This window comes from Podarcis muralis, chromosome 6 (genome assembly GCF_964188315.1).
Source record: "Podarcis muralis chromosome 6, rPodMur119.hap1.1, whole genome shotgun sequence".
Taxonomy (NCBI): Eukaryota; Metazoa; Chordata; class Lepidosauria; order Squamata; family Lacertidae; genus Podarcis; species Podarcis muralis.
The window spans coordinates 68,141,256-68,168,366 of NC_135660.1; the positions used below are offsets into that span (position 1 = coordinate 68,141,256).

At 42.1% G+C, this 27,111-nt stretch overlaps 1 protein-coding gene across 2 annotated transcripts in view; it reads right to left on the reverse strand.

Annotated features, from left to right (window-relative positions):
• MCU (mitochondrial calcium uniporter) overlaps positions 1–27,111 on the reverse strand; it is an 81,959-nt gene that overhangs the window by 3,164 nt on the left and 51,684 nt on the right. For both annotated transcript variants that reach the window (XM_028729603.2, XM_028729604.2), the window contains exons 2-7: positions 12,971–13,040; positions 10,679–10,849; positions 9,246–9,350; positions 3,129–3,289; positions 1,854–2,057; positions 726–842 (exon numbers count right to left, since the gene is read on the reverse strand). In XM_028729603.2, coding sequence (XP_028585436.2) covers positions 726–842; positions 1,854–2,057; positions 3,129–3,289; positions 9,246–9,350; positions 10,679–10,849; positions 12,971–13,040 — 828 coding nt within the window. The remainder of the gene's footprint in view (positions 1–725; positions 843–1,853; positions 2,058–3,128; positions 3,290–9,245; positions 9,351–10,678; positions 10,850–12,970; positions 13,041–27,111) is intronic.

A 27,111-nucleotide genomic window follows, 5' to 3' on the forward strand; every position in this document is an offset into this window, starting at 1 on the left:
CATCTGCAGGTAATTTGTACAGCCATAAACCATGGATAGATTAGGTCATATTCCATGGGCACCTCACATGGCCATTAGTCACTCAGCTATCACATGACATTGATGCACATGTTGGATTCTCAGCTGAGGCATGCCAGCTACATGAAACTGCCTCCAACAGTAGGCAAAAGGTTTAAGGTTTGGTAGCAACTACCAATAATCATCCACCGGGAAGAAGAGAGATTTGATGTGTGCAATCATTTAATGTGGCACCCAACAGACATTTACTCTTTTAGCCCCTGCAAGACAACAATTAGGACTTCCATTTCCCCACCTGCACTGTTGCAGGTTCAAATAAGCCATTTAAACTTAGGGCAAGATCCACCTAACCAGCACTTTCAGCAGAAGCCTTGAGAGCAAAGACTTCCATTTGTACAGCAGGGATTTCCCCCCTTTCCGCCCTCTGCAGCTTCTTAATTTGGCTTGGGGAAGGGTTGGGGGGAGAACCCTCAGAACGGTGGGGCGGGGGGATGGAGAGGGCAGACTGGAAGAGTACAATGTTGGATTCCACCTTTAGTATCTATGCCAGAATTATTAACACCTGCCATAATACACAGCGCTTCATCATACATGGTGATAAGAGAATGTGGGAAAGTGCCTCACTCAGTTACCAAGATCCAACACTGGGATGGGATGGGAGGGTATCGTCCCACCCCACCCCCGTTAGTTGAAATTACTTTCATTACCTGAGCAATAGCATCCTTGAGTTGATTGTATTTTTCTAGATCAAAACGCGTCTTTCTGGCTCCTTTATGGAAAAATAATAAGTACTGCCGGTCTCTGGCATCTGGGTATACATACTCCTGTGCAATCAAAGATTGAATAAAAAAGAAAAAAGGAAGGCATTAATATATGAGGGTTGGGAAGAAAGGGGATAAAACTGTTGATTAATATTAATACTTGCATTGGCTAAATATAGGAAGTGGGCAATAAATGCATAACAGAATATTGACGCTTTTCTACAGCCATGAACTCAAGTCTGGTTATCAGCTAAAGAGTGATAAGCTGTGAAGTCTTTTTGGCCTATCACCCAGTTATCATTTTACATATTGCTAGATTCAGGTGAAGGAGTTAAGCTATGGCAAGGGGTTTGTTTTGTTTTGTTTTGTTTTGTTTTGTTTTTTGAACTTTTTGCCTCTTCTGGGATGTAGTAGCATGCAAGTTTTGACACCTTTGCTACTCTGAAAACGACAACTGTGCAGTGGCTCATCAGAGCAACAGAAGTAAACATATCTTTGGTTTATGGAGGAATTTGCTCATCTCAGCTAATGCTCAGTGAGTTATGTCTGTTGCTATATCTGTTATAAATTGAATGTTATACAGTGGAACCCTGGTTGTCAAATGTAATCCGTTCTGGAAGACCGTTTGACTTCCAAAACGTTCAACAACCGAGGTGCAAAGGGTTGTTGGCAACGTCTATGGTGAAAACTGAGAAACGCACCTCAGAAGCCATTCGACTTCAGAGGAGCGTTCGAAAACGGAAGCAATTACTTCCGGGTTTTCAGTGTTTGGCTTCTGAAATGTTCAGCTTCCGAGATGCTCCAAAACCGAGGTTCCACTATATCTGTTATGTTCACACACACACACACACACACACACACACACACACACACACCTCATCGCTTAATGTTGCATATTTTTTGCCACATTATGATGGTATATGGATAAACCAGCCAAAGATTCAGAAGTACACAGGGTAGGCACCCTTGTTTTCAAGAAAAGAACAGCACAGATGAGGAAAAGTCATATTTATGAGAATGGGGTTTTCTGGACACCTGCTTATAAAGCGGAATAAAACCAAAAGCAAGCCTCACCTGACGCGTTACTACGAAGTATGCGTACATTGCCATGGCGCTGCCATATGTGATGAAGTAGGTCACCGGCTCCATAATGTCCCAAGAGTATTCCCACCAAGTGAGCCGGGCCAGAATTCCAAACTGCGTGGCCATGTAAGCCAGCCCACCCCAGAGCACCCAGGTGGTCCTCTTCTCTGCTTTCCGGCGGATTTCCATCCTAACCTGCAGGACAAAAACGTTCAGAACTATGTTGAGCTGTTGCTTCTCAACAAAGGTTAAACATGGAAATAAGCACATACAGTAGGATTGGTGTTTTCAATGCTGATATTATAACAATCCTTAAACAGAATGCTGTTTAACTTTGAAATCAATAAAATGTGTGTGTGTGTGGAAGTTCCTGCAGCCAATCTGAAGCTGCACCTTGGTTTTCGAACCTTTTTGGGAGTCGAACGGACTCCCGGGACAGATTAAATTTGAGAACCAAAGTATGATGGCATAGCTTACAAGGACTGCCCATAGGTATGCCTTAGTGTGTTGTCCAAGCTGGGACTTGTGGTTCAGCTTTCTCCTCACTAACCTAGAGTATAGCCAATAACAAACCTTGGTTATAGCTATTGGATAGCAAGCTGAGCTACCTCTTAATGGGACCTTGGTGTTTTACGTTCTGAAGGTAGCCTTATATTAAGGCATAGACTATAAGTGTTAAAGAGCAAGCACGATGGACAAACTAATGCGACAGCAACTGAGCTGATCCACTTACTTTCTTGGTGGTTTGTGATGGTGGAGCTTGAAAAACAGACACACCCCCCACAGTTTCAGAGTAATTTATTACAGGGGAGTGCCAAAGGGCTGTAGTTTAGAGTTCATAGCACCACCAAAGGAATCACTCTATGTAAACAAAATCTGGGGGACAGGACCCAGGTGACTGCTGTGACATGTGCAATATGCATAGCGTATTTCCATTGGCAAGGGTCTTTATGTTTAAATCTGAACTGCATTGTGGATTTACCCTGAAATGCTTAATATTAGTGCCAAAAACTCATTTCGCAGATGAAAAATAACTCACTTGGAACCCATTTAATATTTCCGTGCTCTGACAAAGATCAGAAAGAATTGCATAAAGTAGGTTTCCCTTTAGGCTACAAATCCAACTAGCAACACAAAGCTATTAAGCTCTACTTTTTCAGCTACATTTATTGCTAGCTTACTGTACAATGCAATTTGTGCTATGCCATCGACTGAGCCACTCATCAAAGCAGCTTAGGATGTCACTCAATGAAGAGAGGTTCTCACCTTCTCCAGGGGCGCTAGTTGCTGCTTGAGGTCTTCTAGCCGTCTAACGAGCTCCTTCTCCTTATTCAGCTGGTGTTCCTCGATACACAGTGTGGTATATAGCTGCTGAACCAATGTCTTCACATCATTCAGCGTGGTTGCATCTTCGTGGCTTAAGAGGTCTAAAGAAGCAAACAGGACTTTTTAACGTTCTGTTTTTCACAGTGGTTACGCCTCTAACAGCTTATTAGAACAAAAATGAAAAACTGCTCTCACTGCACTGACATTTACAGAACCAAATAAAATAAGAAAATGATACCCTGCTTCAAACAAAGGCTCAGCGGAAACTAATGTTTAAAGATACACACCAAATATGAATAACCATGTTCTTTTATGCTCGTTAATTCCAAACACTGGAATTAGGACTTTGCTTGTAATTGTGTGTGTGTTTGTGTGTGCTGTGTGTGTGTGTGTGTGTGTGTGTGTGTGTGTAATCGAAAAGATATACTGGATCATTTTTCATCATCAGCAATAAGAGGAAGAGGAAGGTCTAGGACTACAGATGAAAAATTAGCATAAATTTTGAAGCCATGTGAAAAACTATCCCTCCTGACCCTACCTTCCCAGGAAAAGCTGGGGGAAACGGAAATATATGCCACGTCTTTATTGAATATATGCAATTTATTTATTGAATATATTGAATTTATTTATTAAATAGTTTTTTCTGCTTAAACGATATAAAATGCATCATTTGTAATTTAGCACATAACACCGTACTATTTGGCATATTCCTGAAGTTTACAAAGGATTCTGTACAGGTTCAGTCGGAACCCACTCTGCTTAAGTTCCACACAGGTTTACATCTATAAACATATAAATATATAAATATATAAGGTTGCAATCCTATACCAACCCACTAGGCAGAAACCACTGAACTCACTGGTAATTACTTCAGAGTAAGGATGTATAGGACTGCACTGTTAGTTTTGTACGAGCTAATGTGAATGTATATGTCTACACAACACAGAGAAATTATTGCTCAAATGCTGCAGATTCTCTTCCATAAAAATCTTCATGCTATACATTTTGAGTGAATAGAAACTTGTATTAAAAAGTAGTTCGCTCCTTCCAAAAGAGAAAACGTTTCAGAGCAAGTTTTTCCAAGATCCCCCAAAGTCTTTGGAAAAACTGGAAGGGGAGGTGTCACTGGGAAGCTGGGGGGGGCAGGGAGACCCCTGAATTTTTCCAATGGTTTTCTGGACCTTTACATCTCTACCAAGTACTTCACTTTAATACATCAAAATCTAATTTTACTATTAGGCCATGACCTCACACTACGTTCTCCTCTGTTTCCCTAACGTAACCTGCAACCCAACAACTGGGTCCCAGTAACAAGGGTGCACAATGGTTTTGAAGAAGAGCCTAGGAGCATCTCCACCCCCATCGTTCTGCCTGGACACTAAGGCCCAGCGCTGAGGGCTTTCTGGTGGTTCCCTCGTTCCAAGAAGCCAAGTTACAGGGAACCAGGCAGAGGGCCTTTTCAGTAGTGGCACCCGACCTGTGGAACGCCCTCCCACCAGATGTCAAAGAGAACAACAACTATCAGACTTTTAGAAGACATCTGAAGGTAGCCCTGTTTAGGGAAGCTTTTAATGTTTAATAGACTATTGTATTTTAATATTCTGTTGGAAGCCACCCAGAGTGGCTGGGGAAACCCAGCCAGATGGGCGGGGTATAAATAATAAATTATTATTATATTATTATTACTAGGGGAAATGAAAATGTAATAGGCCAAATGGAGACGCCAGAATTTAGTACTCAATGTTTATTAATATCAGTGACTGTTTGGTCTAAATTGGGTCTTCTTCATAGAGGGCACGTGTTGCGGTGAGATCAACGTGAATGACCCAAGGTTGTGGGTGGGATCGTTTGGAAGCCACAATGCCCGATTGGTGGTCCCTCATTGCTGGGTTTAATTTGGCCAATGGGAAAGAAGGCAAACGGTTTGAGGGACCTATTTATACCCATGCACGTGTCGTAGAGTTTCCTCTTCTCGCTCATGCATCGGAACACCCACCCACCTCTCCCTTTATTTAGGGTTTTTTCAACAATTGACCTTGCTATGCCGTCATGTGTCATCTGTCGTTGGGACAGGGGCACGGTAGGAATTTCCCCACTTGACTGATTGGTCGTGGCCATTTGGGTTTTGCTTGCCACGTAGCAAATCGTCACAGCTTGTAAGGTTGTGGATAGGCACTGGTTCAAGGTGGATAGGGATGCGGAGCTGTGCCGATTCCTATGTGAAGGGTGTTCCGTTAAAGGAATCCAAGGACTCAGATTGGTTTGGTCAACCCCCGATAGGGGGTTGTGCCCATGCCTGTGTCCTGGGGAGCATCTGGGGACAGAGTCTGCTCTCAGGCTCTTGACCTTCCCCAGGTGTTTACCCTTGGCTGTCCTATGATGCACCCTGGGTCAGCGCTACCTACCGTGGGCGTAGGGAGCAGTGGCGTAGCGTGCGGGGTGCAGGGGGGGCCGGCCGCACCGGGCGCAACATCTGGGGTTAGGGCAAATCCACAGGTTAGGGGGCGCAAATCCACGGGTTAGGGGGCGCAAATCCACGGGTTAGGGGGCGCAAATTACTTGCCTTGCCCCGGGTGCTGACAACCCACGCTACGCCACTGGTAGGGAGCTAGTTGAAACAGAGCCTATGCAACCACTCACTTATCTGTAATCAATAAAGTCGTGGCCTAAATTCTGCCAAAAACCAAAACAAAAATTTGAGTCGAATGTGTCTTTATTTATTAGCGAGGATCTCAGGATCTGAACACGCAAATCAATTTAAGGTAGCTATAGCAAACTGGTACTTCATGCACAAATTAATTAGGATAATCAAGTCTGAGAGGGCAACAAAATCAACACTTATCTGATATTTCATATTGCATAGCAGCCTATTGTAACCACATTCTTTCAATAATACTGTTTACAAGTTTGTACATTTATCAAACGGTTAATGTTAATGTTGTTAAGGTTAATGAAAACACCTTTGCTGAGTTTCTACCTAACAATTAGATATTGTAAATTTTGTCAAGACAACGCAAACTAAAATATATAGAACCTTGCAAGCAGTAAATTTCAGCACACAGTCTTCAGGTTTGTTTAGCTTGCCTTTGTTAATTCTCAGTGAATCTACAAAACAAGCCAAGTTTGACAGACATCAGTTCAGCAGAGATGGAGGCAGCACAACATTTGAACCACAGCAATACCTGCAAGCTCTAATCTTCTCTATCAATACACACAAAAAGTATAAATACAAGGGTTTTATGAACTACAACGTGTGTTTATATTAATATGCTTCAATCTAGCCAAGAAGTATGTCAAACTAATTTAGCCTGTGAGGGGAGAGACTTCATTAGGCAAGGCCTTCTTCCACCTGCCTTGCCCCACCCTCCAATCTCTGCTTCTCAATTTGTATTGTATTATTTTACGCACTGTGGCTTGCCATTGTTTTATTGATTGTAGTTTAGAAATTATTTATTGTAATTGTTAAGAGTAGGTTTCTGTTTAATTTTTATATGTTGATATTTAATATTATTTTATACTATTCTAACGGGATGCGGGTGGTGCTGTGGGTTGAACCACAAAGTCTAGGACTTGCCGATTAGAAGGTTGGCAGTTCGAATCCCTGCGACGGGGTGAGCTCCCATTGCTCAGTCCCTGCTCCTGCCAACCTAGCAGTTGGAAAGCACGTCAAAGTGCAAGTAGATAAATAGGTACCGCTCCGGTGGGAAGGTAAACAGTGTTTCCATGCACTGCTCTGGTTCGCCAGAAGCTGCTTGGTCATGCTGTACGCCGGCTCCCTCGGCCAATAAAGCGAGATGAGCGCCCAGAACCCTAGAGTCGGGCACGACTGGACCTAATGGTCAGGGGTCCCTTTACCTTTATACTATTCTAATGATTGCTAGATGTTACATTATTTGATGTAGGTTGCTTATTTTAAAGTTACGTTTTATTATCACATTTTTGCATTGCATTAGATTGTTATAAGGTGTACATTCTTTGTTTCTTCAGCTTGTAAACCGCCTTGGGTATTGTAAGATAGAAAGATGGTATACAAATCCAAAGTGATGATGATGAACCATGCACAAGTGAAAAGTGATGGAATTGGTACACATGATTAACCTTTTATTTCCAGAATCAGGTAGTAGTACATCTTAAGAAACAGATCTGATGTTCAGGTTTACAGGCCTAAAACTACTGCTGTTCCTACAATATTTAGCACCATGAAGGAATCGCTTCTCTATGTTCTGAGAAAACTTTTATGTCTGGATGTAAATAAAACTAAATTCCAGCTTATGCCTCCTACATTAGAAACTCAGTCACAGTTACATATTAATGTTCTAAAAATGGGTACTTTTTATACCTAATGAGAAGTTCCTCCATGACAGAACATATGAAAGACTAAATCAGTCTTCCTTGAGCTGGGGCCTTCCAGATGTTTTGAACTAAAACTCTCACCATCCCTTCCTATTGGCCATGCTGGCTGAGGCTGATAGAAGCCCATAATGTTTGGAGGGCAATTTCCCTGAAATTGAACCAAGACCTCTTCTGTCTCATCAGGTTCCTCTTTGGTCTCATCAGTATTTTGCAACAGCTTCTCTTTTCAGAAGTATGATTAACCTTTCGCTCCTTATTATTACACAGGACCTCCCCTGTTATTTGTGGGCACAGCCATGCAATCATATTTTTTGTGTGACATTCAACTTTTAAGAATTTCACAGAAAAGTTCTAGCAAACAGCAAAACCGAAACCTCAGAAATGCTTGACATTGTGAAGAGCACTTGGCTTGAACGCTGCTCTTGACTCCTAGGCCAAATCAAGACCCAGGATTTTAGCAGATGGTAGGCAAAGTTGCCAGTTAATCATTTTTGCTGCCTTTTTAAATATTCAAAGTCACAGTTGCCACATGGCTGATAGCATAGTTTTATTAATATACCTGGTTTTTGCCCTAGCGATGTGCTGCATTTTGGAACCTAAAATTCACCACTACTTTTGTTCCACAGCAGAGAGGAATTACAGTTCACACAAACTGAGAAGTGTTGGTGGTTCTACTGACTAGCATCTCTCTCTCTATCTCCCCATGTTCTATTACACACCATTCTTGAGGTTCCCCTGACCTTCAGGAGCAGCTTCTCAGGAGGTGCTGGGGGACTGCAGTGGGGAGGTAGGAAGAGATGGAAAAACCCTGTTCCATGAGCAGAATACTGCTTGTTGTTCTTTGAATTGAAGTTCGTGTGTGTTGCGTTGGCACTTCCCAAAGAATCCCTAGCAGACTAACAAGCTGCCTTATACAGTTGAACCTCAGTTTTCGAATGTAATCTGTTCCAGAAGACCATTCGACTTCCGAAAAGTTCAAAAACTGAAAGCAGAAGCTTCAAAACAAAAGGGAAACTCAAAATGGAAGCCGTGTGGCATGTTTGGCTTCTGAAAATTGTTTGAAAACTGGAGCAGCTACTTTTGGGTTTTCAGCATTCAAAAGCCGAAATACTCAACTTCCAAGACGCTCAAAAACCGAGGTTCCATGGTAGTAACAACAATGTGTGCAGCTGGAAGTCAAGTGACACTGAGACCAATACACCTGTCATACATTCAGTGATATATATGGGGTGTCCCATCCTACCAGCATCCTTTACCCTAGAGGAATCTCTTATAAGAGAGGACATTAATTTGCCACCTGGATCGTGGGTTCACTCTACCAGACTGTCTGTCATTTCTTTAAGTTGAAGTCCTTCTTATAGAAACTGAAATTTGAAAAAAATTAAGGATGTAAAGTATGAATGAGAGGAGGCCATAAGAATGGATGTGTGTAGCAGGGGGTGGGAGAGATGTGACTGGAGACTTGGGGGGGTGGAGCAAAGAACTAGGCAAGTCACAATAGTTCAGCCTTAGAGATGCTGGAGAAGCTGTTGGAATATTTTCACAGTTATCTTCACATCCTGATGGTCAGGGAAAGATGCGGAAGATGAACCATCAACTAGTCTTTTTCAGTATGGATGAAATGATCTTTTAAAAAATTGCTAGATGGAGGGTTTCCCCAAAAATAACTTCTAGAAATACATCCCAACTGCATGAAGTCGTTACCTCTCTTTGGTGGACGAACATGGTAAGTCAAGTCATTAATTACTAGTTTGAAATCATCCAGGAGTAGGAGATCTATGCCTGTTGAAGAGGCAACACGTGTCCCATCTGAAAGGGGAAAGAGGGGAAAAGATTTTATTAAGAACTATCCAGAAATTAATATCAATGTACTGCATTCCAGTGCAAAACAGTGTAGAATACTTTGTGTGTGTGTGTGTGTGTGTGTGTGTGTGTGTGTGTGTGTGTATAAAATTTACAACACATTTCCAGGAGTGCAACCCGTAGCTTTAAATTTGTAAAACAAAAGCTTCCCAAAATATGAGGTATCCTTGATATGTGTGAATTGCAATGGCAGGCCTATGTGTTAGAATGTTATTTGATATCCCACTTTATCACTACCCGAAGGAGTCTCAAAGCGGCTAACATTCTCCTTTCCCTTCCTCCCCCACAACAAACACTCTGTGAGGTGAGTGGGGCTGAGAGACTTCAGAGAAGTGTGACTGGCCCAAGGTCACCCAGCAGCTGCATGTGGAGGAGCGGAGACACGAACCCGGTTCCCCAGATTACGAGTCTACCGCTCTTAACCACTACACCACACTGGCTGGAGTAGCAGCAATCTGGGGTGCTGAACCCCACTCTCTGCCTAAGTCTTTGTCACAACCAGTATTCTAGCACACAGGTTAACGCCATCCTTATGTAGAGCTAGCCCATTTGTTTGTTATCCTCTTGGTAAACTATAATTTGTGGCAAAATCGTCTAGTTTCCTGCATTGCATCTCTCCTTTTTCCAGTAATCAAAGAAGATAGAACCAACCTCTTACCTAGAACCTAGAACCAATCTCTACAGGCCTAGTAGTAGGCAGCACAGAATTAAATGCTTACGTTCTAACTACCGTATTTTTTGCACCATAACACTCACTTTTTTCCTCCTAAAAAGTAAGGGGAAATGTCTGTGTGTGTTATGGAGGGAATGCCTACGGGTGGCATGCCTACGGATTTTCCTCCTCTAAAAACTACGTGCGGGTTATGGTCGGGTGCGTGTTATAGAGAGGTACCTCATCTAGAAAGCAGTTTATATCACAAGACCCGCTATTCCAAAGAAATAAAAGTGACCAGTACTGTAGTTAACTGTAGCCACAAGAAACCAAGTATCCTTTTTATTAAATAAGCTTATACATTATGAATCTTAGGTATGCTTAAGAAAACATCAAAGAGACAATATTTTCTAGAGTGAGGATTATCTTCACCCCCACCCTCAACATTTACAGGACATGTGAAATACTGCTAATATGATATAACATCCATATCAGTTTTACAAGAGGTTTTGATGAAAATGCATTAACAAACTAAAGGAACTATAAGCACAGAAAACAAGTGCAGAATCTAACATTGTATTGTAGGTGCTCATCCAATTGCTTCAGTAATGCTGAGTGGTACCTGGTGAGTAAATGGCAACCCGGTCGATTCCCCGGTCTTCGGCTTGTAGTTGCCGCAAGAATACCCCAACAGAATCCGATATAGGCTTAAGTGTAAACTGGCACCGCTCACGCCGAGAAGGAAGATTCACAGATATTACAGGTAACCCGTTTTGATAAACCACTGTAACGTCTGGGGGCAGGGAAGCAGACATTCGAAACAGATTACTTCAAGTATATCATGTAATTTAAAATAAACACTATTACTAAATTCATAAAGCAGAGGTTCCAGCAGCTGGTTCTAGGACTCATTTGGGGGAACTTAAAAGTTTGTGTGCAACAGCAATGCCATTCCCAAAAGCAAAAAACAAAATGCCACATAGACTTTGCATGCAAAGTCCGATCTACAGAAAACAACACCAGTAACAAGTATCTGTCTTGTTATTCAATGGCCCATGTAAGATGCTTCATTATTTAGGCAAATTATTTTAACTTCTCTTTAAAAAAATACCAACACAAAACCCAAGAACAATAACAAACATTCATCTATAACCTGGCCTTTGGCTGATTAAACCATCTATGGTCTTTTAAATGTGTTTGTAGGAGAGGGGTTATTAGTTGTTGTTGCAATTATGGTATTTTGTGTCTTCATTTTGTATTTTTATGCTGTAAACTGCCCTGTGACCTTCAGACGAAGGGTGGTGCATAAATTTAATATATAACAATAGCATTCAGTGCCAGGAGCTTTCCGCCATCTAAGTGAAGAAATGATTATTTTTGCATTAAAAAAAATCTCTCTACTGAAAATACCATGTTAGTAATGAAATTATAGAAATCTCATAATTCATTCTTAATGGACGGTTTTTTCTTGAACTCAGTTTTAACATGGTACTATTGGAAATAGCTTAATGTATCCCCAAGGTTTTGAAATACTTTTCTCTTTGGTTAGCATTTTAAACTCCCTCCCTCTCCCTCTCTCTGTAGTTTAAAAATGCGAGTTCACTACTAAGTAGAAAATCATTTCAAAAAAATTAGCATACTTAAAATAAATACAGAACAGTTCTGACTGCTGATTTGCTTCAACTATTTTTTGGTGGGGTAACAGCCATGTTTCAAGTGCCCAAGTGGACAGTGGGCAGGATACTTCAGGTTTCCCATCAGTATGACAGGTACACATTCTGTGACACTAGATAAAAACAAGGGGAAATATAAACTCAATACACACAGCATCTAGCTGACTCTATCTTACAACAGCTCTAATAATTCAGTAACATTTTAACAATGGGGCGATGCCAGAGGTTTGACTACATAATTCAGAGGCTATAGCTTCTGTTGGAGGTCTGTGAAGGGAGAGGGCGAAGGTGTTTTGTTTTTAAAAGAATTGTTCTGGTTAGCTGAAAATCTCACTGGCTTTTTGCTGCGCACAATGTTTCTGCATGACTCTGTAGACTCTACATTGACCTCAGAACTCCTTTGCAACATTCCCAGGACCAGATGTCCCTCAGCCAGAGAGTTGGGAGAGGCCATTTTGAGCAACTACAGCCACAACTCCTCTTACGCATATACAGCTAAGGAAACTGGGGCAACAGCCGCCATGAATGTCTTTAGTCCAGAATTTACACATTTTTGGAGAGGACACGAACCCACAGCAAAGAAAACCAAAGCCTGTCGCTTTAAGACCACATATGCATACTAGCCATATTGGTTTCAAACTCAAACTAAGATGCAGGAAACGCTAAAGCTCTTTAAAGTATCAGTTGTGAAAGGTACATATGCAAAGCAAAGAAGAAAAAGGAATTTTAAAAAGGAAAAGGGAAGCGATATGTTTCAAGTTGGTTTTTGAAGCAGAAGTCCAAACGCAGCTACGCGTCATTCTGAATCTCTGCAAGAAGAATTCTGACTGACCTTCAAGGCATGGAGTTGACCTTGAAAAGGTAGCCCTAAACAAGGCTGGTAAGGTGACATGAAGTCACCAAGAACAAAACAAACAATGGGGAAAGATCCTCCTCTAATTTAAGAATGGGCAAAAAGAGAAAAAGGTAAGTGGCAAAGAAAATCACGTACCACTGCCTTCTTGCAACAAAGCAGTGTGTTGCAAGTTAGAGTAGGTAAAGGTATTTATTTTAACCAGCAAACCATTTCATCAAATTTTGAAGTGCATCTGCCTACAAGTGAACCTCATTTGCCACAATTTCTATGGGGGGGGAAATACTGAGGCACACCCTTGATTTTAAAAAAATACCAATACAGACACATAATCTTTGAGCATTGGGGTAGGAATCTTGTCTTGAACAAATTTATTTATTGTACTCACCATCAGAGGGCACTACAGTACTGCAATAGACCACTCTCATGGTCTGCCAAGGAGGAAGCCTTTGGTGTGCCTAGGAAAGGAAAACAGGAAGGAAAGATTTATTAAGAAAAACAGCAAGTGCTAGGTTATTTCAGATGACCCATGCCAGGACGCCAATCTAGCAACATCCTACTGTAGGGAAGACAATGAACTGGTAGAACCTTTCAGGAGATATACTTCTTGTTGCCATCTGTCATTCAGTATGGATACAGTTCACGAGCCAATTCCCATACCTTACAATTTTTTGCTCATCTGAATTTAAAGCCGGTGGGTGAGGAGAGAGAATGGAATTGTTTGCAAGTCACAAAATCTTTAAAAAGTAGTATAAGCAGGGGGGGGGGTTTCAGCCGGAACTTAGTTCCAGCACCTCTCAGGTTCTCCCTGAGAACAAGGGAGGCGTTCATGGTGAGTTCTGGCACCCCCTTTTCTAGAAAAATAGCCCTGATAGGAATTAATTTCCATGTTAAGCCAAGGGTGTGAGTGTGCTAACAGGCTGCAGAAAGATTCAAAATGCAAAACATTATCTAAGAAAGAAGCACAGCAATAAGAGTGAATCGCCAGCACCCAGAATCAAAGTGATACCGGTACATCTTTTAGGAATCCCAGCAGAAACAACTAAAAACATTTTCGTACATTTTATACAAGCAAACTGGCAGAAGCAGAGACAGAGGAAAATGTTTGCAGGCTGAAAGACTAACTACCTTAGGGAACGCTTAAGCAGGACTCCTTAGAAATATTGGTTAATCCACACCAATTGCACATTTCTGCTTGAACTGCTTATTCAAACAACCCCTTCCAACAACAGAATTCACATACAATTCCACGTAAAACCTGCTGCATCTGTTTCACGCTTAACTTATTTAATTGGGAAATCTGAATTTCATTCTGATGGAGCCATAATGGCACAATTACTGAATACTCCCACAAATGGCGGTTAATAAATTACTTTTAAAATCTTTTTATGGTCATGGCCATCTACTTACTGCAAAATGCATGGACAATATTGCTAAACCCTGACCTTCAGCCATTGCAATCTAAATCTTCATATAAAATTTTAAAAGCCTAACTATTCTATGAAGCTTACAGCTGCACTTTTATCTTAAACTTCTCCATGCAGCAGCGAGGCTCCTTCTGAAAAGTGCTTACTTGCAAATACGGGTATTTAGGACTACGGCTTTTAAATTTCTAAATTAAATTATTAATAGAAGCCATTAGTTTTCAGGAGCTTCGCAGTGTGTTAAGCCCATACCTATAGCACCTCTAACGTCTTGTTCAGTGTGAAAAAGAAAAGGTGACTTGGAATATGGTAGCTGATGTTTACCTTGAAACAGTACATTGTCAAATATCTGTGATATGTTCTTCTCTCTGAAGTAAGGACATACAATAGATGGGGCTACTTCCCCAACTGAAGGTAAGGGAATGCAGGTTTCCTAATCTCAGAAAGAGAATTGCAATCTTGAATAGACCACTCGGATGAGCAGCTTGCTACAGAGGGGACTGCAGCAACATCTGCACTGACTCAGCCTGGAGCTCCTTAAGAGGAAAGGATGGCTCATTACTTGAGTTGCTGGCGAACATCCTCTTGTTGCTCTGCATTAAGGTAGGAATCAATTTATTCAGAGGACACCAACTAGCTACTTGGAAAGAACAATTTCCCTCTTCCATTTCCTAAGTACAATGCTGTATATAGAGGAGATTGCTCCAATATGCTATAATTACCATGCTACCACACATCAAATGGCTTCACTGAACTACCCAAACTGACACGTTTCCTTTACGTTAACTTTTCTTCTGCCATGCTATGTTGCCTCATACATCTTAGAATGGATGCTAGTGGGGGTGGTTCTGTATTGCGCTGCATTGCTGTACTTTCCAGCGCTGATTTTTCTAAATCTTTTTTATTAATGAACCACTGCCACCAACACCAGCATCAGCATACCTGCAGATATATGGGTTGGCAAACATGTAGATATTTCCTTCAAGAAGTTCGCTATTATTGCTGGGTAGGGGACATAGGAAGCTACCTTATACTGAGCCAGACCATTGGCCTGTCTAGCAGAGTAATGTGTCTTCACTGATTGACAGTAGTTCTCAGGGTCTCTGATAGGGCACATTCCCAGCCCTTCCTTGAGATGCTGGGGACTGAATCAGGCCCCTTCGGGGTGCTCTACCACTGAGTAATGGCCCTGCCCCCCAAACAGTTGGTTGGTACTCATTGCTGCATCTCCAATCCCTCAAAGCACAACCAACTGTTTGCTGTTGGAATGAGTGGAACCGTAGATACACTTTCATACGTGATGGTTGGTTTGTTGACAATTGGCTCCCCACACTGCGTAGGAGACTTCCCAAGTGGAAACAACTGATAGGGGTTCATTTGCATGATATCACTATACATGGGACAAGGTACCCTTCAGATGTAAATTTGTGAAGCTCTATAACCCTGAGGGTGGGACGCGGGTGGTGCTGTGGTCTAAACCACAGAGCCTAGGACTTGCTGATCAGAAGGTCAGTGGTTCAAATCCCCGCAACGGGGTGAGCTCCTGTTGCTCGGTCCCTGCTCCTGCCAACCTTGCAGTTTGAAAGCACATCGAAGTGCAAGTAGATAAATAGGGACCGCTCCAACGGGAAGGTAAAAGGCGTTTCCATGTGCTGCTCTGGTTTCTCCAAAAGCGGCTTAGTCATGCTGGCCACATGACCTGGAAGCTGTACGCCGGCTCCATCGGCCAGTAAAGTGAGATGAGTGCCGCAACCCCAGAGTCGTTCACAACTGGACCTAACAGTCAGGGATCCCTTTACCTTTATAACCCTGAGGGGAGGCACCCTAAAATATTGTATTCAGGCTACTGATGGAACCACACTCTGCCTCAATTTTATAAAATCTCAATTTCTTTGAACTAAACCTTTTGGTATTTGCTCCAAATTTTGCTTCAGCCCATTTTGCAGAAGACCTATAAGGTTAAATACAAAAAAGGGTATGTATCTGTACAAGATCAGCCGCTGAAGGCTATCATGTTTGTCCATACTACACAACTGCGATCCAGCTTGATTTATATTATATTCACTGCTACAGCCTCTGTCGTAGTAATGCAATAGCGAATATGGTGCTCGTGCAAGGTGGATCTAGAAATAACAGACACTCCTATTCCGTCTGGACTGGAGTTTCAGATTTAAAATAGCACGGGTCTAAAATAATCTCCTTTGTGAAGGCAAAAAGTTGATCCCTCCAGCTTGCTACCTCCCTTTCATTTGATTAACATGCATTCTCAACCAGCCAAAAGTTATTGCTACTTATTTCCAGTAATCTTCATTGCTACACTTTATTTGCTCTGTTGGACTATCTGAAACTGCCTGAACAGGCTCGTCTCTCTTCATGCAGTTTTGCAGCTGTTATCCCAACTAGCCTAGAGCCTCTACTTAGGTACATATGTTTGCCTGATGGAAACAGGGAGGCAGAATCATTAATTCTCTCTCCACCTGGGTTCATATACCCGTAAACTAGACTGAGGCTGTGGCACCTGCTTTCCTATAAAATGTTCTTAAGAAGAGAAAAGATTGAAGCTATGCATGTGATCAGCATATATAGCTGTTGATATCTAACTGTTGGTCACTTATTGCAACGTGGTACAACAGGTCCTGTTTTGAAAACAGCAGTACAGTGGTACCTTGGTTTAAGCACAGCTTAGTTTATGAACAACTTGGGTTAAGAACGCTGCAAACCCAAAAGTAGGTGTTTTGGTTTGTGAACTTTGCCTTGAAATAAGAACATGTTTCGCTTCCTGTTGAGTGTGTTCCATTTGTAAATTGAGTCCTCCGCTGCAATGGGAAAGCATGCCTTGGTTTAAGAACACTTTGGTTTAAGAACGGACTTCCGGAACGGAAGTTCGTAAACCAAGGTACCACTGTAGTACAGTAAGACGTAATCAAGGGACTTGAGATGCAATGCACGTCTGTTATCAGGTCAATTTATGCTACACCTTCACAGAAATGATCCAATCTCCATTTTTCTTTTCTTACTTAACAGCAATAAGGCCACTTCCTGGAAGAAACAGCACGTTTCTTCACTACAGTGTTACTCAAAGAAACATGAGGAAGTTCTTCTGATGGTGGCTCAGTATACAAGGCACCATACTATCAAGATGGGGATTCACCTGGGAACAATATGTAACCCGGGCATGATATGAGGCCACCATCTTACTGAAGTTAGGAAGCACATGAATGCCACTTTGGGTTCCATGGCGGAAGAAAGGTGAAATATAAATATAAGAAAATTAATACATAAATCCACTCTGAGGTCTTTGGAAGAGGAGTGGGATGCACAGGTGATAAACAGCAAGGGATTTTTAAAAATCTATCTTGTATCCCAAAGGATTTGAGCATCCTGCACAGATACTTAAAATGTCAAACACTAAACAATGGGGTATCTTCCCCATCCACAGATAGGGTGCTGCTGAACATGAGAATGCCAGAATTTCCATGCAGGATGTCACCATAAAAGTCTATTTAATCTAGCTTTACACAGAGGTGCAGGTTAGTTTAATCAGTCTTCCACAGTGGCCAGTCAGGTGTCTCTAGAGAGTCCACAAGCAGATCAAGTTAGATAAAGCCATCTCATTTTATTCCCACCCTCTTTTTTTTACAGCAAATTTGCACGCTGCTTTTCCACACAAAAATGTCCAGTGTGTCTGAAATAAAATACACAGTATCAAAAGCAATAAAATGCAGTACGAATGACAACAGTAACAAAAACTAAGTGGAGAGAGAAAAGGCATATAATGCAGACTAATTACATAAAATTTGAAAACATCTGCCAGGACAGATGAGTTTTCAAAAGGTAAAAAGGTACCCCTGCCCATAGGGGCCAGTCGTGTCCGACTCTAGGGTTGCATGCTCATCTCGCTCTAGAGGATGTGAGCCGGCGCCGTCCGAAGACACTTCCGGGTCACGTGGCCAGCGTGATGAAGCTGCAGCTGGCGAGCCAGCACCAGCGCAGCACACGGAAACGCCGTTTACCTTCCTGCTATAAAGCTATTTATCTACTTGCACTTAAGGGTGCTTTCGAACTGCTAGGTGGGCAGGAGCTGGGACCGAAAGACGGGAGCTCACCCCGCTGCGGGGATTCGAACCGCCGACCGTGTGATCGGCAAGTCCTAGGCACTGAGGTTTTACCCACAGCGCCACCCACGTCCCTTTTTCAAAAGGTAGTGGACAATCATTAGCGGATGACAGAGAGCTCTCTTGTGGAAGAGTTTCACAGCCTGGGAGCAAACAGAGAAGGCTATCTCCTGCACCTCATTACTAGAGATGCCTCAGAAACTGATGGGGTACACAAAAGAGCATCCTTAACAGAAGTGTGGGTTCCTATGGGAGGAGACAGCCCTTTAGGTATCCAAAACAATTTGCGGCTTTAAAAGTTAACAACCAGCACCTTGAGTTGAGTCTGGAAATGGAGTCACACCAGTTGCTACTGTAACAGTTACTGCAGAACTGCAGCAGCAGCAAGTTAAGCAAGGTAGCTTCCTAGCAGCAGCCCCATGTAGAGAGATCTTTATAGTAGTCGGAAGTGAAGGTAAACAACTACAACCATGTCATTCGACACCTTGATCAAACCTATTTTGTCTAAAAGCAAGCACAGACAGTATACCAATCTTGTGTTGGGCAAAGCCATTCCCTTACGCCAGGGGTCAGAAAGGTTTATCTTGCCCATGCCAGATCAGTCCCACGGAGATCCCTCCGTGGACCAGATCGCCTGTGTGCCTGAGTGTGCCCCTCCCGGTGTTTTTCGGTGTCTGTGTGTGCGCAGACACAATTTCTGGTGCCGTGGAAGTGAGTCCCCGCACTGCACTGTGCCGTTTTAGTGCAGTGCGCAAGCGGATAACTGGGTTCGGGGGCGGCTCATGGGCCGGTCAAATGACCTCTGCGGGCCACTTCCAGCCCAAAGGCCTTAGGTTGCTGACCCCTGCCTTACGCAGACAGAAGCATCTAGGAATCATGCTGCCACTTACAACAGAGGTTTCGCTCGGCTATCATGAATGAACACTGAAGAAGCTTGATTGTGCCCCAAATGTTAAAGTAGCAAGGTTTCAAGCAATTTTATAACTGCACATGAATGCAAAGCAACAAGGAAGTGGAAGGACTGGAACAGCAGCGTGGGTATAGCAGACTTCCCAAATCAATCCTTTGCCTTTGGCACATGAGAGGAACATGGGATTAGGGCTCTATGTGTGGCACACAGCAAGGAAAGTTTGACCAAGTTTTCTGATTTCTCTCCTCAGCTGTTTTATTTTAAAGACCAAGATAAAGATAAAAAAAAGTGTTGTACTAGGGCTTGTACTAGAAGACTTCCAGGTAAAGTTCCAGCCATGAAACATCTAGAATACAGGCTTAACAGACATCTATGCTGAATGAGAGGAAGCTTAGGATTCAAGCCTAGTAGCATATTTGTGAGCCACGGCTAATGCAAATTTGATTAAATAAGTTAATAGTGCAGCAACTATAAACACTGAGATAAATGAATCCATAACCCTTGAGTGCTGCTCCTGGTCTCCCCAGGCCACTATGCCATAGAAAGCAGACTCCAATTTATAAAAGCATCAGTGCTCTCTCATCTAAAGAGTGCTGAACAAGTTTAGTTTCTGATCTTAAGGGTAACAGAACGTAACACCTGATACCCAAGAAGAATTCAGCAGAATAATGAAGCTTTGGACCAAATAAAACTCAGCGCACATTCCAGACTTCATTGATTATGTTTCACAACCATTCATTCAATGACATTTAGTTAATAGCCAGAATGTTCTGGCATCAGTTCAGGAAGCAATACTAAATAATTACACCCAGATTTCAATTGAAGGCATGTGTTTACCTTTAAGAGCATCTGGTAACAGATCCATAGGGATAAGGAGGGTTTCATCAGTTTGAGAACATGCACAAGCTGTAAGAGTTTGGAAGTTTTATTCCCTCACTATCTGATTATGGATACTTGGCAGATAAGGTTCATGCACAGGGGCCCATTAACAGCTCAATGGTCCCACCTCGGGTCTCTGGGTTTCATCCTAATGGTAAAAACAGCTTATCTCCTGCCTCACCTCTCACTGTCACAGTGGTAATGCCAATAGGCATTTTAAAAGTCAGAGCACACAAGACGCTTCCATAAATCAACCTCCACCCCATAATGTTTGTAATCTAGATAGAATGTATCGGTCAGCATTTTAAACAGGATACCAACTACCAGTGTAGCTGGTATTGATTTAATTACCACAGTCTTTTCTTTTTTGATCAACGACTCCATTCTGACATAATGTTTTGTCCATTGTTTGTTCCGCCTTAACCATAGTGAAGTGTTAACATTTGAATACCTGCTGAATAGTTAAGGATGGGGTGCAAATCTGGATATGAAACCTCTGTTTGGAATGGGTTTGCAACCCACTGTTTGCATTATTCGTAGCAAAATCTTGCTTCAATACAGAATGAACCATCATTTCCCTACCTTCCTAACCTCTCTGCTTGCATGATGAAAAGCAGTTTTCACGGGCATTTCCATAGTACACAGTCCCTTAGTAGGGGTTAACTCTTAGCTCAGCATATAGTTTCTCTGCACATTAAGGCTCTTAGTAAGGGCTTAGGCTACCAAAGATGGCTACATATGATGTCTATACTGGTGCAATATATGCCAATTACATTCGCTTCTACCCAGTTTAGGTAGCCTACCTATTATTTACGTATTCTAGATAATTTCTGGTCAGCTAAGTTCTACCTTTCTTAGTTCAATGATAATAAAGGGTAAAGGTAAAGGGACCCCTGACCATTAGGTCCAGTCATGACCGACTCTGGGGTTGCAGCACTCATCTTGCTTTATTGGCCGAGGGAGCTGGCGTACAGCTTCCAGGTCATGTGGCCAGCATGACTAAGCTGCTTCTGACGAACCTGAGCAGCGCACGGAAACACCGTTTACCTTCCCGCCAGAGCGGTGCCTATTTATCTACTTGAACTTCATGCTTTTGAACTGCTAGGTTGGCAGGAGCAGGGATCGAACAACGGGAGCTCACCTCGTCACAGAGATTTGAACAGCCGACCTTCTGATCGGCAAGTCCTAGGCTCTGTGGTTTAACCCACAGCGCCACCGCGTCCCTCAATGATAATAGATTCATGGAATTTCTCAGATGTGTTTGTGAACACATGTAGACACACACAGAACAGGAACAGCAATCATTCCCCCCACAGAAGTAAGAAATCCAAATAACAGATTAAATTTCTGCACTTCAAGCTAACAGAATATTCCATACAGACACAACCTTACACACCTCTAATTTCCTGTCTTACGGTAAAGTCTAGCACTGGGACACTTAATTAATTGAATACTGAAGCTCTGGAGCTAGGTGTTCAGCTCCTATTTTCTGTGTGGGAAAATTAAAAGCTTTTTACATCATTATGCTGCAGGTCCCTCAAAAACGAATCCAGTCACGTCTGAACCAGAGTCAAGGCAATTAGCTGCCTATGGCTGAAAAGACAAATCTTGCTTCCAGCTCTGCACTGTGAAATAAAAATCCATTTTTGGCTCTGACATACATGTACCTCCAAACCTGTTGGCCACAATCCCAGTAACATTACAGGAGTGCTTCAGGCTTTCCTAAAGCAATCGCAGTGCCTTTGGCTGTCAAATTAGTGATGGACTAAACCTGCATGTCATCTCAGCCTCTGCTTTCCTCCACCCGTGCTCCTTCCCACTCTTTAAGCAATCATATATTCTACAGCAAATCACAGAATTACAGAATAACCAAATTAGAAGGTTTACAGAAATGTGAAGATAATTACACATTTACTAGGAAACTATATTCGCTTGAATGGGAGCAAAGTCTGAAGACAAGGCAGCTACATCTTCTGTTTTGGTAGTTCTCATATACAGTATTGCGGGATATAAATAACCAGCGGGAGAGAATAAGCAGGTATCAGAAACTTAAGTAGTTCTTGCCCCCTTGAGCTCTGGTGAGGAAACAATGCATTTGCTCCAATGGCTGCAATAGCTTTTCTGAGAAAGCATGAATGCAGAAAGAGAAAAGAATGAAAATATATGCAAGCAAAGCCATTCTATGCGAACGAGGGAGGTGGTCATAGTGAGTTCCGGCACATCTTTTTCTAGAAAAATAACACTAGAAAAGAGATAGAGAGGTGCCAAACTGTGAGACCCAGCTGAAAAAAGTGCTCGCGCGCTCTCTCTCTCAATATTTTCAGAGAGAGAGAGAGATGCCAATATTGGGGCACACCAGTCTAAGACTGATTATGTACCAGGGCAGCAACATTGGATGATTAGTCCCACTATAATCTTGAATATCAATTTTATTCCTGTATTAAAGAACATTAATTACAGTCCTTTTTAAAGATCAAGCTTTTTGTTGCAAAGAACTAATCAATATGCAGCTTGGAGGATGGCCTTTTTTGGCTTCCAGTCTCAGAAAAATATATTTAGAGTCCATTTCAATGATCTGCTGAGCAGATTCTACATTGAGAGGGCATAAAACTATTGAGGTGCTATTTATTCTCTTTATTTTAATTTAGGTTATTTATAATGCAAAACTTTCTGTAATATATGCCATGCACATTTTTATGCTTTAAATTTAAATGAGTTTCAGGTATATTTTGTTTTGTTGACCTTTGCCTTACTATGGAAAATAGACTAATTCAATAAATTCCATTATATGGGTGTTGTGGCATGCGTATATATGTGCGTGTACATATATTTGAAGTGAGCATGGGCAACTTGTGGCCTTCCAGATGTTGCTGGACTCCCAGCCAATATGATGAGGGACAATTGGAACTGTCACCCAACAACATCTCAGGGCCACAGGTTTCCCCATCCCCATTAGTTTTCAAGTACTCTCCTTTCTACACAACAGCAGCAATACGAATTTGGGTGACAACTTTTTCCCAAGCTTACCCAAGCTGTGCACTGGAGCCTAGCATCTTCCTTGTTTGCAATCTGTCTGAATGATGACTCTGCCTTGCGCCTTTTCCTGGCCATCATAACTCTGTCTACTGCAGCTAGGGCATATATATTTTAGATAGCAAAACATTCTTGACATACCAGTGTCTTTACAGTACAGCAAACAAACAATCCTTTTGGTTAAAGTTATAGGCATGGTTCACTACTTAGATTGAGCTCATGGACTGGTGGGAGACCCAGAGGTCGGAAACTGTATCTGGGATTCCTTATCTATTTGTAATCCTTGGTTCATTCTGATTGGTTTGCAGGGCAGTTAGATGACATTGCATCAAAGCAAGAGTTATCATACACTTTCCGGTACATTTTCCTCATCTCAAAATGCTAGATCTTTGGGGGTTGTGGGGTTGTTGTGCAAGACCAAAATATGGACAGTCTGGAAGTGCTCACAGTTTAGTCTGCATGTAAAAGATTAGAAGGAAACAACCCAGAGAATTTGGACTCAACCTCTGCTGATGTTCACTCCCGGGAGGCAGGCATTAAAGAGCTCTTTGCCTGCCTCTCTCTCTCTCTCTCTCTCTCTCTCACACACACACACACACACACACACACACCTCACTGTGGCAACATGATGCTTGTGTAAAAAGAAAGCTCTCATATAGTCTGGTTTAACCATCATTCCTGTGATTATGTGGAACATGTTGCCATCTATCCTGGCACTGGTGAAACCCATCTCCAGAGTGGCTGGGGAAACCCAGCCAGATGGGTGGGGTATAAATAATAAATTATTATTATATTATTATTATCCCCCAAAGCAAATGTAGTAACTGAGTTCAGCATTACAGTATAAAAAACCAGAAAGTGTTAAAAGCCCTCTTGTTGTACCTCATTGTGAATCAAAGCAGCTGAGGTAAATTAGGGTGGAGTAGAACAAAACTCTTAGAATCACAGGCTATGCTGGTGACCAGAGAGGGTGCCTCTCCCAAACCTTGATTTACAACAGCGTGCTTCATACATAGGGGGCAATTTGAAGTATCTTGTAAAGGGAAGAACCATGAAAGTAGAGCTCCAGCTCTTTGGTCTTCCCAAAGCTATCTTCTGTTTTCAACAGCAAGGGGCTTGGTGTCACTTATTCCTTGACTCAAACCTGGAAGCTGTCACAAACATTTCCCTGCCTGTGCATTTGCCTTGCATTAGTAAGAGAAGTCAAAAATAGGTTAGAATAATCTACAGGAGAAGCAGGGAAGAGGCAGAGAATGAAATCTTCCTGAAAAGGGGAAGCCATTATTTTGTTACAGTTATGCTTATTATTCACACAGCCAGTTCTATTTTCCTAAATAACCATTTTTTGTACTTGGTCTTGATACTGAGCCATGTAGTAGCCTAGCAATTGTTTCAGGGCTCTGCTTCTGTGGCCCTGGGACTCCAGCCGTTTCTATGTGCCTGTCCTGCTGCTGCTCAAAATAAACACAGCACAGCATCCCTTCTGAGGCAGGGAGGGAGAATGGGGAATAACCCCCCCCCAAGGCAGTGGTAGAACAAATGTTCTGCATGAAGAAGATGCTGGATTCATCTCCAACTTAAAAATACCTCAGGTGCATGGTTTGCAAAGACTCGTAGGGCCTTGGATCATCTCTGCCAATCAGGACAGACATACTGGGCAGCATGACCAATGGTATTACTCTGAGAGGACGACCAATATGCTCTCATATACAGTGGTACCTCGGGTTAAGAACTTAAATCGTTCTGGAGGTCCGTTTTTAACCCAAAACTGTTCTTAACCTGAGGTACCACTTTAGCTAATGGGGCCTCCTGCTTCCACTGCACGATTTCTGTTCTCATCCTGAGGTAAAAACTACTGTTTCAGGCCCACCAGGAAATAGAAAATGAATTGCAACCAGCATGTTAAAGAAAATAGTTGTGTTGTAGCCCTTCATCCAATGCAGTTCTTAACCCGAGGTACTATTTCTGGGTTAGCAGAGTCTGTAACCTGAAGCGTCTGTAACCCGAGGTACCACTGTATCTGAAGCAATGGCTGCCACGGGAGAAACTTCCTACTGGTAAGAGCTGTGCAGCGGTGGGGTAGATGACATTGGAAAGTGGTGGGCTCTCCTTTGCAGCAACTGGGGCACCTGCTGGGGATATCGTCATTGAATCCTATATTATAGGTTCCGTGTTGATTTAGGAGGTTGAACCAGATGACCTTCAAGATCACTTTCAGATCTAAAATGATGTGATTTGATATTCCCAGACATAAATTTTCAGTGCTCCCTAGAGAGGTGCTTGAGGGAGAGGCAACCATTTAAGGGGGTGAGCATTTTCACCTTCCACCTTGCATCCTCAAAAAAACTGTTGCCTAGGAGACAGGGCTACATGGAGCATTTGGTGGCAAGACTAACATCTAGGCACTGAGTGTATATAGGGATCTGAAGGAAGAGTGACCATCTTTACTTCCCCAGATAAGTAATAGGTGAGACCCGGAATGAAAATTGTCCCTAGCGGATAGGTGTATCCTACAACCCCTGTCTGCTTTGAGGTGTTGTTGTTTTTTAAAGTGAAACAATACAAAAGTTATCTTAATTAATACTTGTGTGGCATGGTTTAACATCTACGTAGGAACACAATCCTTCCTTAGATAGATAATGTAGCTTCCGGTTTTGCCATGATAGAAAGCTGCTACTAGACTGGCCTGTGGAGAGATTGTAACTAATTAGAATGCCAAATTGATAGCTTTGAAAAACAAAATGCTGTTATTACAAGATAGTCTGAGACAAAGTTGAAGCTATTAATCTTGATATGGGAGGGTGGAACTCGCCCTCCCCAAAGTAATTGATTTTTTGTATTACAGTCTACAGAATTTAACAACAGCTTACAGAGCCTAACAGTCTGTTACCACATTTGCACAAGTCCGCATATGGACCATTTCAGCACCCAGAATCTTCAGACAGATCCAATTCCTAGTTCACAGAGTAGAACTACTGAAATGAAACAGAATTTCTACCTTGAGTGACTTTTGTGCTCTTAAATCCCTGTGAAGCGTAACAGCAGTTCGATCTAGAGTGTATGGGGCACAGAAAAACAGGAGAATGTGACTGTTTTATTGCATCCCCAAACCTATCTGCTTGCAGGTGGTATTATTTACCTGCATTTCCATAACTGACCTATAACAGAGAGTCCTCTACAAGGCTCACAAAGCACCTGAACCTCTGCTAAACAGGAAGAACAAGAGTTCAGCTGAAACCCTATATCTGGACTTAATTCAAAACAAAACAAAAACTTATGCATAGACACACATTATCGGACAGCATTAAAGAGCCAGTGCAAAATTGAGCATCCCTGTCTTCAGTGATTACAGTGTTCTTCTTAATTCAGCACTTTGACATGAACTAGGGTAAGAAATAAGGCTGTTTTCTAGGCTGCCCTGTAAATGATTCACTAAGTTACTACACTTGATACATACAAATAATTATAACAAATAATCATGTTTACCCAAACATTTTAAACATATTATTATTATTATCATTATTATTATTCTGTATATGAAAATGAACTAGTGCAGGGAAGCCATGAGTTAACTTGGAGCATTCCAGTTACTAACTGTAGTATGCTTAAAGAATGAGCATGGTCCTAGATATTTGCTTCAGTATCCAGTGTATATTAAGTTGAAGGATTTATATTTGAAAATTCAGAACTATGTGACAGGTGCTCTGCTCTGTTCCCAGGCAATACGTACTGGATCCAATAAGGAGTAAAATATTCACATACCAATGAATATATTAGCTCCTGGAGAAACTGATGGGTTTAGGCACAGCATGACCTTCACTTGTTTTAATTGCCAAATTACCAGCTTTAGGAAACCTTTCCGCCAAGCAATGACAATAGAAGATCTGCATTGGATGAAGGGCTACAACACAACTATTTGCTTTAACATGCTGGTTGCAATTCATTTTCTATTTCCTGGTGGGCCTGAAACAGTAGTCGTCACACTCCTAGAATTGCACGGGAGCAAGCTTTATCATGGAGATGTGGAATTTTCACAGTTGCACAGTCCCGCAACCATATACCCTTCTGTAGGTTTGATGCAGCATGCACAAAAGCTTGGTGGAGGAGCCAAGTTTTGAACTGGTGAATTACGGTACCCAAGTGGCACAAAGGAGATGGGGGCAAGGCC